Source organism: Rhinoraja longicauda, chromosome 4 (genome assembly GCF_053455715.1).
Source record: "Rhinoraja longicauda isolate Sanriku21f chromosome 4, sRhiLon1.1, whole genome shotgun sequence".
Lineage (NCBI taxonomy): Eukaryota > Metazoa > Chordata > Chondrichthyes > Rajiformes > Arhynchobatidae > Rhinoraja > Rhinoraja longicauda.
In genome coordinates, this window is record NC_135956.1 from 78,832,974 (window position 1) to 78,852,801 (window position 19,828).

At 39.1% G+C, this 19,828-nt stretch overlaps 1 protein-coding gene across 1 annotated transcript in view; it reads left to right on the forward strand.

The window, feature by feature from the left end:
• LOC144592901 (potassium voltage-gated channel subfamily B member 2-like) overlaps nt 1-6,533 on the forward strand; it is a 221,613-nt gene extending 215,080 nt beyond the window's left edge. Inside the window, exon 2 of the mRNA XM_078398148.1 lies at nt 1,150-6,533. Within this exon, the coding sequence (XP_078254274.1) occupies nt 1,150-3,228 (2,079 nt within the window). The 3' untranslated portion in view covers nt 3,229-6,533. The remainder of the gene's footprint in view (nt 1-1,149) is intronic.
• Nucleotides 6,534-19,828: the final 13,295 nt, after the last annotated feature.

Here is a 19,828-nt window from a genome sequence, read left to right on the forward strand (position 1 = left end):
ATTTTATTATGTGGAACATTTGTTGCCTAATTGAATGTATTCCCTCATCTCTCATAATGCCTTTTCTACTTCCACCATTAATCACAAAATAATTATTTGAATAATCCCAGTGAAATTCTATATTAATAACATTGATGGTATTGATGAGTCTCATTAGTGTCTAGCCATTAAATGGAATTTTATGTGAAAATTGAAGGAAATTTTTAATTTGTGTAACAGTGGGAGCTTTACCATCAATGTACTATTCTGAATGGGTTTGCATTGTTCAGGAGGTTTAAACTTTTATTTATGCAACATACATCTGAAACAAACACCCTATTTGCCTCACTGCAACTATCATCCACCATCATATTCTCCATTACTAATGTCACTTGAAATACACAAATCTTTTTCAAGAGGAAAATAAAATAAAGCAGGTGCATTCTACCATTAAGTGACCATTCATTTATTACTTTATGGCGAAGTGCTGTTGTGGTGTCAAATGTAACTGCCTGCTGAACAATTCTGTGAAATATAACGGGCACTTTTCATCTTTCCTGGTTCTTGACATATTGTTTCAGTCAATAACAATGTGTTTCAGTTAGCACCAGTAGTTGGCGTCTTTGAAGATAAAATTGTGGGAGCCATTTCACAAATGTGCACTGACGAGGAATGTTCCTGAAAGTATTCCTTTCGTTAGTGGAGCCTGCTCATTAGTGCAGCCTCGATCATTAATTCCATGACTTCACAATATGTGCTTTAAAACTGAGACATTTAATTTCTTGATTTACTCTTTTACATTATTAATAAATTACTCCGTGTGTATTCTCGTCATTGTTAAAATTTAAAGACAAAATGTTAACATTGTCGAAACAAGGAATGCTGGATTACAAAAAAAAGACACAAAGTGCTGGAGTAACTCTGTGTGTCAGCATGAGAACATGGATTGCTGACACCTTCAGACTGTTTTTAAACAGCTGCTTTTCAGTTTTTTGGAAATCTATGTTGTCTCAAACTATACTGTGTTTGATTTATGTTTTTAAAAGCTCCCATACATTACGCTGCAAAAATTCAGCATAATTTCCTGTAAGAAGGTGAAAACCAATCTAGCCATTAAATATATTAGTGAATTTTACTAAATAATTCTCTATGTGCTTTTGTATCTTGCAGATTTTGGCCATCATATCCATCTTGTTCATTGTGTTGTCAACTATTGCCTTGTCTCTCAACACTCTTCCTGAACTTCAGGACATGGATGAGTTTGGACAAGCCAATGACAATCCTCAACTTGCCCACGTTGAAGCAGTCTGCATCGCATGGTTCACTATGGAGTACCTTTTACGTTTCTTATCATCGCCAAATAAATGGAAATTCTTTAAAGGCCCATTGAATGTAATTGATCTTTTGGCCATCTTGCCATATTATATCACAATTTTTCTCACAGAGTCAAACAAGAGTGTGCTCCAATTCCAAAATGTTAGACGAGTTGTTCAAATATTCCGTATTATGAGGATACTGAGAATTCTTAAACTAGCCCGACATTCAACAGGACTACAGTCACTGGGTTTTACTCTCCGACGGAGCTATAATGAATTAGGTTTGCTCATATTGTTTTTGGCAATGGGCATTATGATATTTTCAAGCTTGGTGTTTTTTGCTGAAAAAGATGAAGACGCAACAAAGTTTACAAGTATTCCTGCGTCTTTCTGGTGGGCGACTATCACTATGACAACAGTGGGATATGGGGACATTTATCCCAAAACACTATTAGGCAAAATAGTCGGAGGACTTTGTTGCATCGCTGGAGTGTTAGTAATAGCTCTGCCCATACCAATCATCGTAAACAATTTCTCAGAGTTTTACAAAGAACAGAAAAGGCAAGAGAAAGCAATTAAGAGAAGAGAAGCCCTCGAGAGAGCCAAAAGAAATGGAAGTATTATTTCCATGAACTTGAAAGATGCATTTGCTCGAAGCATGGAACTCATGGATGTTGTAGTTGATAAAGGGGTTGATAGTATGATTAAACAAGAAAAACACGTGGACAATCATCTTTCACCAAGCAACTGGAAGTGGGCGATGTCTGAAACTAGCTCCAATAAATCTTATGAGTCTAAATACCAGGAGCTAAGCCAACAAACATCAAGTGAGCGGTTGAATAACCCCACCCCCAGCCCACAACATCTGAATGCTCAAAAGCTGGAAGAAATATACAATCAAATGACAAAGACACAATCTCAGCCAAATCTTACCAGTGACAAGCCAGAACAATCTATTAAATCTCCTGCACGTGAAGAAGAACTTGAAATGGAAGTGGTTCCTAGCTCAACTGACCCATTGCTCACTGCTCCCACAGAACCGATTATGGACATGAGGAGCATATCTAGCATTGATAGCTTTGCTAGTTGTACCGCTGATTTCACTGAAGCTGATAGGTTTCCACACCCTTCAAAATTACCTGAACAAGCTCATCGGAGGTGGGTTGCTACCACTGGTCCTCTCAGTGAGTATCAGACTGATGAAAACTCCAAGGTCAAAGATAGTTCCGGTGAAGTCGACAAAAGTTTTTGCTTCGAGCAGCCAGTATCCTCCACTTTAAACAGTGCAGTGGAAAGTCCAAAGAGCTCACTGAAGGGCAGGAACCCTTTGAAATCTAGATCACTTAAAGTGAATTTTATGGAAACTAAAAGTGACGCTCCTCAAACACCACCAAGTACAGCCAGACCACTGCCCGTGATAGTGACAGACATTTCAGTATCTACACCTAAACATATCAGCACCATTCTGCTGGAGGAACACACTCCTCGGGATGACAGTCTCCCTATGATTACTGATATGCCATCTTTCCACCTGATTTCCAGTCAAGGATCACCACAACTATTGGGTAAACAAAGACTTTATGCATTCCAAACAAAATGGAGAAAGAGTTGCATTAACATAGACAGTGGTGAAGATGAAGAATTACTGGTGGAAGAAAAGACTCCGCTTTATAATCAGCAGGAAGGTAGACAGAACTACTCTTCTGCAGGGCATGATAAGCACAGCAACAATGAAAACCACATTGAAGATGTGTCTGTAGTGGGCACTGTAACTCCAAAACATACTGGTCCAAACTGCACATCTAGTGTTGCAGGAGACAGCAAAGACAGTATTCAGGCTGGATACAAGATGGAAAATCATATGTTTACACCAGAAATTCATGTTAACCCTGGGGAAGCAGGTTATTCATCCTCTTGTGAAACCAGCATGTGACTATGGAGAAAGTGAAAATAATTTTTCTGGTTCTTTAGAATTCTAATAAGAAAATGAAATGGCATAATTTATGCGTAAGGTATTTTTGCATGGCATGATGAATCTTTTAAACCAGCTGCTGTTTGACCTAAACAGTCAGAGAGTACGTCTCTGTGGATGATGTATATGAGAATAACAGGAAAAACTAAGTTCCAAATGGAGCACATGTATTATAAAGTTTGGAGATTTCACCTTTTCGCTAATAAGACTAGAATCATTTTATGCTACCACAAATTCATTACACTAGAATATTTTAGGATTTGCACAAATGGAGGGCAGCTTGTACATGCATGCATTAGGAACCAATGTAAAACAGAGGTGCTTAGAGCCTGTAAAATATAATTTTTTTGTAAATAGTTAGGAATATGCCAAGAATTCATGAAATCAAGCAATCACAGAAAACAGTTATTCTGATGCACACATTTCCCCTTCACAGCACACTGCCTGGAGGAGGTTTATAAAGTCTTGTTGCAAAGTTGCAACCAGAAATAACAATTATATCAACCTGGAATTTCCTCCAGATTTGTGACCGGATACATGTGCGATCTGGGTACAAATAAATAGAATAGCATAAAAGGTCACTTTTAACAAATAACTGATGCTTGCAAATCCAATACATCAGAGTCTGCAATCTTTTAAATGAATCTACTGAAACCCACTTATCCCTCAGCAAGTTCTCCTCTATAAATCTGCTCGTGTGCCCAGCGCCAAGGAAGTAAGTTTCCTCCAGTTGCATTTGTTCAGGGGTAAGATGAATCATGACAAAATGGCCAAATTCTCATATATGCACGCACCAATGGTCACATGAATGGAGCAAAACCATTTACAGCGACCGGTAATGAATTACATTCTTGGACATGCCCAACCACTACAGATTTAATACACCTTTATGAAAATGTGAAGGATGACTAATTTTCTCTGCAAGGAGAGGATAATTCAAAGTATTTCATATTCTGTGAAGAAAACTGAAATCGACAGAGAACTAATTGCTGCTTGCCATGGAGTGTCCAAGGGGGAAAATCTCTTCCTCTTTTTACAGTATATCACCCAACCCCATGTCACAAGACCACATTGGTTCTAATCTAAACATGAGGTTAGAATGGTTGACTGTGCTGAATTTTTGAAAATTTAAATTTGGGCTTTTGTCATTTAGCTTCAGTCATTTTCAGTTTGGTCTGATGGGGGAGCGTGCGAGCACTTTGGACAATTACCCTTTTATACTCATGGAGGAAATTCCAGAACATCATTTCATTCTATTCTGATTGTGTAAATGTTCATTAAAAATGGGGCAGAAACTATTTTACTTGGGCAATATTTATTTGTAATAAAAATATTAAGTTAAGATTTGCACAAATCTGTTAGTTAATATATTTTTGTTAAATCTTAGTTTTGAAAGAATGGGGAGGATTTAATGACCAGAAATCAAAATGTGCAGCATTGGACTCTCACAGATTTATCTTTTATTAATACTTGCCAAATAGTCATTACAAATGGATAAACTGTATTTTTCTTGTCAGAATTCTATTTTTATGGGTTATTCGAATAATATATTTGTGTACTTTGGAGATCCTGAGACTACCACTAACCTTCCAAGAGTTTTCAGGGGAATAATCATGCTACGTTGCCCTTCTAAACTTTGCTGACTCCCGTTTTAATGTTACGTGTTTGTTTATGTACATTCTTATCCATCACTAGATAAATATTAAACATATTTGCAATTCCTCAAAATTAATGACTGATCAGAATTCAAACTACCTACATATGGAAATTTTCCAATGGAGCCATCTGACAGTTTATTCTTGAGATTCCTGATATATGGTCATTAATTCTCATTGAATGGAGAAATTTCCTCTCTGCCATATGTGTAACAAAGCTGTAAAGCTGTGCATAATACTCAAGTTTACAATTTGTTTTACATATAATGCGCAGAGTAAACTTCCCCACAGATTGTTTTCTTGTTGCTGTACGCATACTATAACTGCTAATATGTAAAGGTTCACATATACCATTTGCACTTTAGTTAATGTAATTGTTTCATGATGTACTGTGAATGATTTCTGTACTACTAATTCATTAACAAATAGGTACTGAAAGTATATCTATCGGTTAGTTTTAATTGGTCAGTTTTATTTTTAGCATTGATAAGATGATTTTCTGATGAATTAAACTAATCCCATTGTATATCTAAATTGTTGAACGATGTTCTGTACATTTAAGTATGTTCTAACATATTGGGACCATAATGGAATGCCTTTAACCTGTCTTTTGAGTTTGATATCTTATTTGTGGAAGTAATATCATGTTTCTTTTCACCAAGCAAATAATATCATTTTTGCTTTATTATTATTAAACGACATGGCAGAATATATTTTAAAGTAACCAAAATAAATCTTTACATTTGACACCATCTTGATGCTGGCTATGTCAAGCAGATTGCTGTGAAGGCTTGAGTGCTATGCAAATATCAAAAATATATCTTGAAAATGAAACAGGGCTTTTGCAATTTAATAGCAAAATAGTTCAATATGAAATCAAGATAGCTTAGCACTGCAGATGGTGGTTAGGGACAAAGAATATTTTGGTGACAGGAGGTGGAGGTTGGTGGTGGAGCTGTACTTGGATTAATATCTCTCAGGGATCTGTTGTGAGGAATGGACTGTTTCCTGACTGCCATGGCACACTGCTTAAACAACTCCAGTAGGAGTTAAAGTCAGGGTTTATCCTACACAATATATAGGTTACCTTACTTTACCTTAAATTAAGTCCTTTAGTATGTTACAGATATGCCATGGGTCTGTGATATTGCTGTATATATGGATAATAATTGTAAAATGAGTGTAATTCCTCCAAGATTAAAGGAATATTTGCTGGAGATTAAACATATGGTACATTGTTTGAAAAATACATTTCAATTTTTCCTGATTGGTGTTTTTCATGATGATATTATCAGCTTTCCATTATTAACATTTTCTACTTACATCACTAATTTTTGAATAACGGCATGAATATCTGAATAGAAGCTAACATTTGCCTGTGTTTAAAATGATCCTGGTAGATTAAAAGGAACACCGACAAAATCCCACCCATTTTCATTCAAAATCTTTCTTCTCTGGAGAATGATATATGAGACGTTAGCTTTTTTCCCAGTCACTTTTCCTTTACATGTGATACCCTGTTCTGATACCCTAAATCTTGGAGAAATTACTCTCTCATTTTACAATTACAGCAATATCACAGACCCATAGCATATCTGTAACATACTAAAGGACTTAATTTAAGGTAAAGGTAACCTATATATTGTGTAGGATAAACCCTGACTAACTCCTACTGGAATTCATTAAGCAGTGTGCCATGGCTGTCTGGAAACAGTCCATTCCTCACAACAGATCCCTGAGAGATATTAATCCAAGTACTGCTCCGCCTCCACCCTCCACCTCCGGTCACCGAAATCTTCTTTGTCCCTAAATATCTCCAACCACCTTTCAACGCCTCAACATAGCTTCCTGTATTTCCTAGGATTCCCTAACCATTGCCTACCACCTCCACCAATGCAATTGGGATGTCCAGACTTCCCTACCCAATACCTCTTTAAAGCTGTGACCTTGTTGTCGCAGGCTATTCATCCAACAGTCCTCCATTTGATCAAGTTTTCTGCGTGAGATAGAGAACCAAATATATGTCAAAGCACCTTTGAGTTGAAAACTGGATGAAACAAGGAAATATGCCATGCAATACGTGATTAACCTGAGCCCTTTTAATGCAGTGCGGGTGTCACATGAAATTCGTACTCTCTGCTCACACTGATGAATCCAGAAAGCAGGCAGTGTTAACTGTTCTGATTATTGCCATAACTAAATCACAACAAGGCCAAATATCATTAGTGGCTCATTGGTGGCTCACATAGATTTGAGCTAACTGCTGCTACGTTCAGGAAGCCTGCACCTCTAACATGGCTGGAACTGGTCACAAATGTCAGTCCTGGGCCTTTAACAGTTAACTGGAAGCCATGACATAGCACAGGCAACTGGAGGCACTGGATACCATATCACATGAAGTACTGAGGAGGAAATTGTTTTTTTTACACATTGAGACCTGGTAAATCTACTGTTAAAGTCCTCTGGTAAAAGCAGCAGTGTGAGGATGCTTCGTGAAAAACAACCTATATGGTCAAGCACACTTGCACGCTATTACTCCATGAATCACACCCACCTTTCACAGTTTGCACACTGCAAGTTATTCAATCGTGATAAGAATGTCACCAAACATGTTGTGCAGCATTCATCAGCACACCTCTCCCTTGCAGGAAAAAGTAGCACTGGCATGGCTTCAGATGGCAAAGTTATTTGATACTCCAGCCATCTATTATTTAAAAAGGATTACTGAGGCAACATGTAAAGGAAGTGGAAATACATTTTTGAAGTACAAATCAACTGTTCTCTCAGAATGATAAATGTCATGTTAGCCAACAAGCCCAGACTGCTATTGTTCATCATCATGCTGCAGTCAGACCATCTATCACTCTGGTTAAGTCAATACTGCGATGACAGCCGCAGAGAGATGGCAAGATGAAAACCATATTGAAATGAAGTTAATCGTTGAAATACAACCTAATCAGCTTATCATAAACAACAAGAAGACCTACGGTTGTCTCCTGTCCTCTTCTTTCTCTGCCTCCTGTTGCTCCATCATCTGCTCCACAGCTCCAACCAAGAACCAAGGTGCTGCGCTCGATGAAGAAGATGAAAATAGATCTGAAGACCTGCTCCGGTGTATACCACAAAACCTCACCATCCTAACTGATGCAGACACATCTATCTATGACACCTTTGGTAGAAGTAACCACCAGTCAGTGTGGACACAGAGACCCATCCTCACAATGAGATCACCCTGTATCATTTTACATGAAACCATATTTGCGTTAAATGAGAGATTCAAAACAGATCTAGTAGCCCTTGTTGACTTGCAGACCAAGAGCAGCAACAAAACCTGCACAATCTGTAACCTTGTTTTACTCTATCATTATAATCAATTTCCTTTACTCTATCATTATAATCAATCCAAAGAATCAACCAAGGCTCAATGAGAAGGATAAGCAGGGAACAACACCGGGTCCTCCTAAAGATGAGATACCATATTGGTGAAGTTGCAACATGGGACTACACATCTGCTAAACAGCAAAAACATCATGCAATGGCCAGACCTACGCAATTCCTTAATCAGTTGATCAGATCAAAGAACTGCAGTCCTGCTGCATCTAATTGGTGGAGAAAGAAACAGCTAAATATATGGGAGGTGGCTCCATGAAAATCACCATCTTTTAGGATAGTGGAACCAGGTATGTGAATGCTAAAGACAAGGCTGAAACATTGCAACTGTTATGCATTCAGAATCTTTGAGGGGATGATCCATTGCTGCTTTCTACTGAGATCCTCACAATCACAAAGGCGAGTCTTCAGCCAATTCAACCATTCATTCCATGTGATATCAAGAAATTGGGGCAGCACTGTGTAAAGTGGCCTTCATAACGAGAGGATTTCAGTATAGGAGTAAAGAGGTTCTTCTGCAGTTGTATAGGGCCCTGGTAAGACCACATCTGGAGTATTGTGTACAGTTTTGGTCTCCTAATTTGAGGAAGGACATCCTTGTAATTGAGGCAGTGCAGCATAGGTTCACGAGATTGATCCCTAGGACGGCAGGACTGTCATACGAGGAAAGACTGAAAAGATTAGGCTTGTATTCACTGGAGAGGGGATCTTATAGACATATAAAATTATAAAAGGACTGGACAAGCTAGATGCAGGAAAAATGTTCCCAATGTCGGGCAAGTCCAGAACCAGAGGCCACAGTCTTAGAATAAAGGGGAGGCCATTTAAAACTGAGGTGAGAAGGCACTTTTTCACCCAGAGAGTTGTGAATTTGTGGAATTCTCTGCCACAGAGGGCAGTGGAGGCCAAATCACTGGATGGATTTAAGAGAGAGTTAGATAGAGCTCTAGGGGACAGTGGAATCAAGGGATATGGGGAGAAGGCAGGCACGGGGTATTGATTGTAGATGATCAGCCATGATCACAATGAATGGCGGTGCTGGCTCGAAGGGCCGAATGGCCTCCTCCTGCACCTATTTTCTATGTTTCTATCTAAAGCAAAGACTGTAGAACCAGATGACATCCCAGCTGTAATACTGAGGAACTGCGATTGAGAACCAGTTCTCACTGGAAGATCTAATCAACATTTGTGCATTGGCTGATAAGTCAGAAGTAACATTTGTGGCACTAGAGACCCAGGCAATGACTGTCTCCAACAAAAGAGAGATCACCCACTTTTGATATTCATTGGTATCACCACTATTAAGTCACTTCCATAAAAATCCAGGGAATTATTATTGACCACAACTTAACTGGACCAGCTATATAAATACTGTTCACAACTGCAGGCCATAGACAGGATATGCTGTGGTGAATGTCTCAACTCCTGACACTGCAAAGCCTTTCTGTCGTCTACATGACACAAGGCAAGTGCATAATGAAATATTCTCCCCTTGTCTGGATGAGTGCATCCGCAACAACTCTCAAGAAGTGAGATCCATGCCCAAGCAGTCTGCTGGATTGATACCCCCTCCATTACCCGAACATTCATTCCCTCCACCGCTAGCGCACAGGGCTGCAGTGAGAACCATCTACAAAACGTACTGCAGTTTCTCAGCACGGCTACTCTGACAGCACCTTGCAAATTTGCAAGGTCTACCACCAAGAAGGACAAGAGCACCGGGCGCGTGAGGAAAGCACAATCTTCAGGTTCCCCTCCGAGTTACATACTTTCCTGATTTGGGAAAATATCACCATTTCTTCATTTGAAGGAGTCCAGGTTGACATTTTAAAGTCAGTATCGGAAGCATGCTCCTATTCCTGGGCCACAGAGAATCCACAGAAAATTAACAGTACTTGCCTTCCCACAATTTCTCTGGCCCCACTCATGTCTGAAGAACGGTCATGACCCGAAACGTCATCTGTCCATACCCTCTACCGATGCTGTCTGACCCAATTAGTTCCTTCACACTTTGTGTTTTACTCAAAATTCCAACATTCGCAGTTTCTTGCATCACCATTCCTTCATCATTGTCTGGTGTGTTTGCGCTGCTGCATGTGCACTCTTCCCACCATTCTTATGTTTCTGCACATCAAATGTTTCCAGCAAACCCATGGCTGGGAACAAGAGTATTCTGTTGAAGCTCAAACCCCACAGATACTCACTTTCTTACAGATTATCAAAACTTCTATAAATGTCTGTGAAAAGAATAACCCATAACTTGTTCCAACCAGTAACTCCTAAATGAATAACAAGACGGCATGTAGTTGATGAGTCCTTTGTATAGAGTAGATGAAGGATAGCGGAAAGAGTCTTGCCTTTGCAGATGATGCAAAGCTGGGTGGTAGTGTGAACTGTGAGGAAGATGCTATGAGGTTGCAGGAACGGGGTACTAATTGAGAATGATCAGCCATGATCACATTGAATGGTGGTGCTGCCTCAAAGGGCCGAATGGCCTACTCCTGCACCTATTGTCTATTGCCTTTTGCTGCAGCCTCCATGCCATTTGAACACATGGCAATCTCTGTGCTTCAATTTGGCAGTGCAGGTGAAGCCTATTGTACAGCATGCTCAAAACCTTACAAAGCTAGCTTTTTTTCTAGAATGACTAATCGTCTGCAAATGCATGTCCACATGCATTGCAGAGTAGAAAATCAGAACCCGTAGTTCCCAAATGACAAGAATTATGAGGCAAAATTTCACTGCAGAGGTCTTTAAGGAAACATTCGATTTCCCAACCATAAAGCAGCACTCTCCCAACATGGCATATGCCCTTGGGCTGGAGTCTTAGGTTGATATTGCAATGTTGGTATCAGAAGCGTGCTCCTAATCCTGGGCCACAAAAAAATCCCAATTTAAAATATTTGCCTTTTCACAATTCCTCTGGCATCACTCATGTCAGCACCAGTTGGTATTGTCCGGTCATAGAGAGAGTCATAGAGTCATGTAGCATGGATACACGTCCTTGGCCCAACCCATCCATGCCGATCAAGATGTCCCATCTAAGCTAGTCTCTTTTAGCCCATATCCCTATATACCTTTCCTCTCTGTGTACCTGTCCAAGTGTCTTTTAAATGCTGTTATAGTACCTGCCTTAACTTCCTCCTGTAGCAGCTTGTTCCATATACCTACCACCCTCTGAGTGAAAAAAATGTCCCTTATATTCCTATTAAGTTCTGCTATGAAAACCTACATCAGCACACCCACCTCTTTTCTGCAAATGCCCTACTTACCCTCTGAAAAGACCAGGTTAAAAATTGTTTGCATTAACTAGGGAAGGCATTGGACCATTGTTGTCCTAACCATCTTAACTGGTCATCTAGCCATTTTAAACAGGTAGGGATGGTTAAAGTCAGTGCTATAGTTTCAGGGCTATTAATTACATTATTCCCCTCCCTGAGTAATAGAATTAGAGGGTTTTTTGCACTTTGCCACTTTAAAAGTGCTTTTTAAGAAGGCAATATGGTGGTCAGCTGACAGTGGTCTGAAGACACACAAAAGCTGATATTTTATCTAGCTTTTACGACCCCTCCCAGCTTGCCAGAAGTTTGTCTTCATATGGGCATTGACTAATTTAATAGATTTTGAATGTACCAGGTATAAATTAATATCAACTAGTAAAATGGTTTTGATAACTAGTATGAAGCCAATAAATGATATGCTTTTAACACCAGCATGACAGTGAGTAAAATCCAAAATCACTTAGGAACACTCAGATTTAGTTCACGAGATATACAACTTGGCTACATGCTAAGATGAAGTTTTCTGATGATAAAAATTAATAGTTATATTGTTTTGCTATAGCAATATTAGTGCACATCTTAGCTAAATATTACATCTCTTGTCCAGAACTCAGTTGTTACCTGATTATGTGCTGGGAATAATGATTTTCATCTATAAGACAACATACCTTTTCTTTAATAGGCGATTTTAGCAATTTGGCTCATTTTTTTATTAATAATAATTGCTAATATGGAGAAACAACATTTATAATGACATTAATTAAACAAAGTGTTTGAATGTCTGCAGTCAATCACTCCATCTGAAAAGGACAGTCGGCAGCCATGCAGAAGGGTTTATAAACACTATAATTAGGACTGCGTTTGTCGATGTTTGGTTAACATTATTTCATTGGCACTAACATAATAAATCTTAGAATAAAATTAGATTTCATTACATTTGTTCGGCGATTATAATGTCACAATTGTTTGGCATTCTACGAACGAAATGCATAATTAACACACAGCTGAAGTGTTTCTGAACCATCTCTAAACTTAACATGTTTATCAGAAAGCAGAATCAGCGGAGATACGTTTGGTTTCAGTTTTCGATTTCATTTTCATTAATAAGTAAAGAAAAGCTACAATGTCCACATTATTTTTAATGCCATTTTATTTTATATAAATTATACATTAACTAACAGTCCCATCTTTCATGATATAAATGTTTACAAAAATCAATGAATATTTCAATCCAGTTGTCTAATGAATATTGAACTTTACAAGAAAGAGAGGGAGCCCTTTATTGAGCATACACAATAAATAACATTAAGTCAGTGAAGTGGAGATATTAATTAATATATGGTTGCTAACATTGAATGTGTGACTTGTTGTGGCTATTTGGATTTATCTTTACAAAGGTGCTTCCACATGGAATCAATTGTACGAAAATGAATATAACATCTGACCAGTGCTCTCACATGTTTGGTTTCAATAACAAAAGGAAAATTCCTCACCCTAGCCATTCAAAGCAAAATGTTTTCTCCACAGATTTAAGATTACATCTTATGATAAAGTCATTATTTGTGAAGGATATAAAGTAGAATTAGGCACAAGAACAAGGCTGCAACTGAGATTTTGATCATTTGGCTTTTGAATTAAAATAAACAGTATATGATCTTTTTTTGGTTCAGTGGAAAAAGTTAGCCGATTGTTCAATGGTTCAATTGAGACAAAATCTTATTGGACCCATTTAAAATAGATTATTGCCAAATATATCACAAAATGTTTGGTTCACCAGTAATATTTGAGTTCATTAGGATTTGTTATACTCAAGCTTGTTACAGGATTAGATCTCTTTAGACAAGATTTTGTGAGCTTATTTTGCTTTTACCAGCATTCTGTCATTAAATCATACTCTTCCCAATCAATTCATATGGATGTCTTCAGTAATCTTTCATTTTACCTTGCTAAAAATTTTATTGTGTACTTTTGTACTACTAGGTTTTGTTGAACTACAAAGTGTTTCTGTACAAATCAACATATTTATGTGCATGTAGCTGTCTATAAAATCTACGTGACATCAGAGTACTTGTTTAATTTAAGTCAAATGTATGTAAAGATTAACAGTATTGTTCTCCAATACAGTCTTTTAGCAAAACAAGATATCAAATAAATGCATACAGAGATTACCTACATACTGTCTCTTTTGTACACTGTATGAAATCAAACATATTCATATCCAATTGTAGCTGTGCTCTTGAAGTTAAAGGTCTTCTGTTTTTATGCAAGAAACAAAGTGCCGTTCTCTTGTTTCATATCATAACATAGGAAACAATCAAATTCCAACAACTAATACATCAAACTCTATGTTTATATGGTCATGTTCTTTTAATTAAACTGCTCCAAGAGAGATAGGAAAGATATTTTGACAAAACCGCTCCTTTCCACACTTAGTTTTATTTTTAAATCTGTAGTTGTAGAATCAGAATGCCTGATGCGATGGGAAAATTCAGAAGTGGTGTAAGTGAGATCTACATGATTTAAATTCAAGTGGAATAGGCATAGAATCATAGAGTTGTATAGCATAAAATCGAGCCCTTCAGTCCACTGCCTCTGTGCTGATTATCATTCCAATCTATAGTAACCAAATGACTACATTAATTTCATATGCTCTATGCCTTGCACATTCAGCTACTCGTCGCTTAAATGTTGTTACAGTTTCTGCCGACCTCTGGTAACTCATTCCAATCACTCCTACCCTTTGCGTGAAAGATTTAACCCTCAGATCCCCTTTAAACCCTTTCCTCTCATCTTAAAACTATGCCTGCTAGTTTTAGACACCCCTGCCATGGAGATACTGGGTATCTACTCTATCTAAACCTCTCATATTTTTAAATACCACTATCATGTCATTTCTCAAAACCAGCCGCCCCTTAAGTTTGGGCATTTAAGGTAGAATTGTAGTTAGACACAAAATGCTGGAGCAACTCAGCGGGACAGGCAGCATCTCTGGAGAGAAGGAATGGGTGACGTTTCGGGTCGAGACTCTTCTTCAGACTCAATGGGTGACTTTTCGGGTCGAGAATTGCACCTGGCTAAAATTGATTGTAGGAAAACATGTATACATTGCCAGCGTGACTCTTCAAATGTGGTAATAAAATTTCTCATGGGAAATTGTGGAAAATATTTTGAAATTTAGTTTTCTCATTACACCTCAACATTCCCTCTATCCCTCAACCAGCAGCTGCTGTGCAACTAGAGAAATTGACTCTTTGATCAGAGCAATATTTTTAATTACAGTGCCTGTATTTATATACCAGTTCAATTGCTCCAAGAGAGACAGGGAAGGGATTTTGGCAAAACAATTCCTTTCCCACACTTAATTTTATTTTAAGATTTGTGACTCAAGTTACTGCGCTCCCTATGTATTTCATCCTTTGCTTTCACAGCTACAAAGCCAGTCAGCCCAAATGTTGCATGCTGTGAGCACATCTCAACATGGACGTCCCCAGGTACTTGTAATCCAGGTACAAGGTTAGTTTATTGATGGAACCTAATGTTACCCATACTACATAAAATTAGCTCAACTGTCAGTCACCTCTCTGTTCCAATATCTGTACTTTTGATTGTAAGTATAATATAGGCCTCAGACTGTAGACCCTTGATCTCATCTCCAGAATTCCCACATCTGGGCCCCATCTCTTCTCTGAAGTTTATGTTGATAATTTGAATTGACTTTTCTAGTTCGCTCACTCATTTCAATCTCCCCTCTTCTAAAGCTGCAACATTCGATTCGCAAAGAATCATTCCTGATATTGTCACTAAATGTGCAGGAAGGAACTGCAGATGCTGGTTTAAACCGAAGATCGACACAAAATTTATTTGGACCATCTACAACACGTCCCTCCCCTTTCTTGATCTCACTGTTTCCATCACAGGAAATAGACTATTGACTGACGTCTATTCCAAATCCACTGACTCCCACAACTATCTTGACTACATTTCTTCCCACTCTGCTTCCTGCAAAGACTCTAACCCCTACTCCAAATTCCTCCGTCTACGCCGCATCTGCGCCCAAGATGAGGTGTTCCACATCATGACATCCGAGATGTCCTCATTCTTTAGGGAACGGGGGTTCCCCTCTCCCATCAGAGATGAGGCCCTCACTCGTGTCTCCTCGGTACCCTGCAGCTCTGCCCATGCTCCACCTCCCGCTAGTTGCAACAGAGACAGAGTCTCCCTAGACCTTACCTTCCACCCCATCAGCCATCACATATAACACATAATCCTCCAAAATTTCCACCACCTCCAACTGGATCCCACCACTAGTCACATTTTCCCATCTCCACCCCTTTTCGTCTTCTGCAGTGACAGTTCCTTCTGCAACTCCCTGGTTAACTCATCCCTTCCCACCCAAACCACCCCCTTCCCAGGTATCTTCCCCTGCAACCACAGAAGATGTAACACCTGTCACTATACCTCCTCCCTTGACCCTGCCCAGGGACCCCGACAGTCCTTCCAGGTTAGGCAGAGGTTCACTTGCACCTCCACCAACCTCATCTACTGTATCCGTTGTTCAAGATGTGGACTCTTATACATCGGTGAGACCAAATGTAGACTGGGCAATCGTTTCGCAGAACATCTTCGCTCAGCCTGCCTGAACCTACCTGATCTCCTGGTTGCTGGACACTTGAATTCTCCATCCCATTCCTACACAGACCTTTCTGTCCTGGGTCTCCTCCATTGTCAGAGTGAGGCTAAATGCAAATTGGAGGAACAGCATCTCATATTTCGCTCGACAGCTTACAACCCAGTGATATGAATGGCGATTTCTCTCACTTCAGGCATTCCCTCTCTCTCTATCCCTCCCCAACCCAAGTCGCACTAGCTTGAATCCTTGAGGTCTGACTAATTGATCTCTGCTGAGCACAAGCCAAACTTGATCTCTCTGGTACCTCATCTTGTCTCCCTCTGGACCATAACCCCATTACAGAGTCAGGCCATTGTCTCCCTGAGTCACGGGATCTGGTACCCTTCCAGCTGACCAGTATCTCAGCCCTGCACAGCCTGCCCCACCTCCTGCCTAAGATCCAAAAGCAGGACTTCTGGCCAGACCCCCGATTTCAGCTGCTCATGCTCCATTGGCCTTGTTTCTTTCTACATTGAGTCTATCCTTTCTCTCCTGGTCGTCCCTTCTCACTTTCAGCTGTGAAAATTCTGATGCCTTACGCCACTTGGTTTGTAATTTCCTGGCTCCCCTCAAGCTCATTTTTACCAAGGACAAACAATTTCTCCTCATTTCCATCCCACGTCTGACACCAGCCACTCTTTTACCTCTTTCACTCCACAATCAGAGACTAAAAGATCCTTCCAGGTGAAGAATATTTTGTTTTTATTTAATATGTTTAGGGCTATGTTTCTCAACCAGGGTTACCAGGAACTCTAGGGTTCCGCGAGAGGTCGCTAGGGGTTCCGAGAGAAATAGTGATAAATAGGCTAATCATATGTAAATGCATTTTGGAGTCATTTTCGCGTTTAATTTCATATTTGTCATTTTATTATACACATACGGCATATTCTTGGAAAATTCTTGAGTATTATAATAAAGTCTTCAATCTTTTATATCATTTAAAAGTATAATAATCATAGGGAATAAATTTAGCGACATCTACACAGCGCCAGTATGAAACTGACCCAGTGTGGTCAGTGCTCAGGAGCTGGATGTGACGGATTTGTGTATCATCAAGTGACTCACTCGAGTACAGACGCGTACACGGTCTCCATCAGTCCTGTCTGTGCTTCCTGGCATGCAGGTACAGTTCCTCGTTCACCCACATTATTTAGTAATTTTTGCCCATCATTTAGGAATGTTATATGAATTTTAAAAATTTAAGTATGTTTATGTTTATTTTTGTTAGTTTATGAAAAGTTTGTGTTTATGTTTTTTTTAGTTTATGAAAAGTTTATGTGTGTTGTTTGCCTTATGAACTTTAAGTTTATGAAAGAGAAAGAGATTAATAAAGATATATAATATTTTTTATGTCGGGGTTCCCAGAGACATGAAAATTATTTCAAGGGTTCCACAGGGGTAAAAAGGTTGAGAAATGCTGGTTTAGGGGCATGTTTGCTTTGTGATTATTGCACAGCAGAATATTGTGATTTATCTTATTCTCTGATCTCATGTGGGTGGCTTGGCAACTTGCAATGGAACACTTTTGCTTAAACATTTGGTTAAAAATTATTCATTTAAAAAGCATACAACGGTTTTTCCAATAGTTTTAAAGATATAGGGAAATAAGTAGAGTAAATGGTTTGATGGGATGGCACTGAGAACCTGCATACACTTGATGAGCCAAATGGCTTCCTTCCAGGTGGGTGACCTTATAGAGATGTATAAAATCATGAGAGGAATTGATAGAGTGAATGTACAGGGTCAATTACCCTGTGTAGGAGAATCAAGAACCAGAGGACAGAGGTTTAAGGTGAGAAGAACCTGAGGGGCAAGCTTTTCACTCAGAGAGTTATGTGTTGAGAGGGATATGGGCCAATTGCAAGCAAATGGGACTAGCCTAGATTAGGCATCTTGTTTGACTAGGACAAATTTGGCTAAAGGATTTGTTTCCATGCTATATGACTATATCATAAGGGAACATGAATGAAAATGCATAAATTACTTATTTTAATTGTACACATTAACTAAAATCAGTTACTTGAATACAATATATTTTGTTACCAAAAATAACGGTTCTTGCCCATGGTCACTCTGATGTTGCACTCACTAAACTTGAAGAGTCCAAATTGACAGACTGATTGTTCTTTTATCTGCAATAACATTGAGCTCTCAATCTCTCATTATTTTAAGTAATGCTCCATCCACGATGCAGCTCAAATTATTGGCTGAGGTAATTTAATAAAAGAAGCTTGCTTTGTTGTCAGAGTTTTTTCACATGAAAATCCAAAGTACTGTGTGCCTTAGGGATTTATTCAAATGGAGCAATTGACATTTTCATGGCCATCTGTAGCAGAGTTTCAAAGTACAAACAGAAAAGCTGTGACATGGTTTCTCACTCAAACACTGTGATGAATCAACTGGATACCCACATTCTCTGTCAACACAAGATTTATGATGTTGAGGAATTGTCTTCATCAGAGCTACTGCTTTCATTCAGTGTTCCTTTTCTGCTGAGTCATGTAGTCATAGTCACACAGCACAGAAACAGACCCTGTAAACGTCTGAAGAAAGGTCTCAACCTGAAACGTCAATGCAGCAACCATTGTCTCCCCCTTTTGTTTTTGCTACAGGTCATTCACTTTTCCCTATTTGTAAATAATTCTTGCATCTTGATCTAGCATTTCCTCTTGGGTGACAACATTCTGCAGAGGGCAGCCCAGAAACTACCTGACAGTCCGGAATATGATCAATGGCTAATGAAAGAGAGGTTACCTGCTTCAGAGATGCAATCTTTCAAGAGTCAGTGCCAAATTCCGATCCCTGCATATAATGAATATCTGTGATGGCCATCAGATTGTACTTTGTGTTCCTATGATTCTTTCTCTGCAAACTTAAGTGGCAGGCTATCAAACTGAAAAACAGGAAATCTTCTGTTACAAATAACATCTGAACTAAATCCTGAACATAAATCTAAATTCATAACATAACTTAAATCCTGAACATAAACTCATTTTATAGAAGCATTAGTTTTAGAAGGATGAGAGGAGATCTTATCGAAACGTATAAGATTATTAAGGGGTTGGATGCAGGAAACATGTTCCCAATGTTGGGGGAGTCCAGAACCAGAGGCCACAGTTTAAGAATAAGGGGTAGGCCATTTAGAACTGAGATGAGGAAAACTTTTTCAGTCAGAGAGTTGCGAATCTGTGGAATTCTCTGCCTCAGAAGGCAGTGGAGGCCAATTCTCTGAATGCATTCAAGAGAGAGCTAGATAGAGCTCTTAAGGATAGCAGAGTCAGGGGGTATGGGGAGAAGGCAGGAACGGGGTACTGATTGAGAATGATCAGCCATGATCACATTGAATGGTGGTGGTGGTGCTGGCCCGAAGGGCCGAATGGCCTCATCCTGCACCTATTGTCTATAGTTATTGAACAGTCAATTCTTGTCTAGAACAGAGATACCTTTATGAACGAACTTCTGCTGAAGATGAACTTATCCAAGGTGAAATTCCATACTTGTCTGGTCTTTCAGGTAATAGTTGCTTTGGACTCCTGTGTAAATGCATTTTGTGAATAAGTATGTTA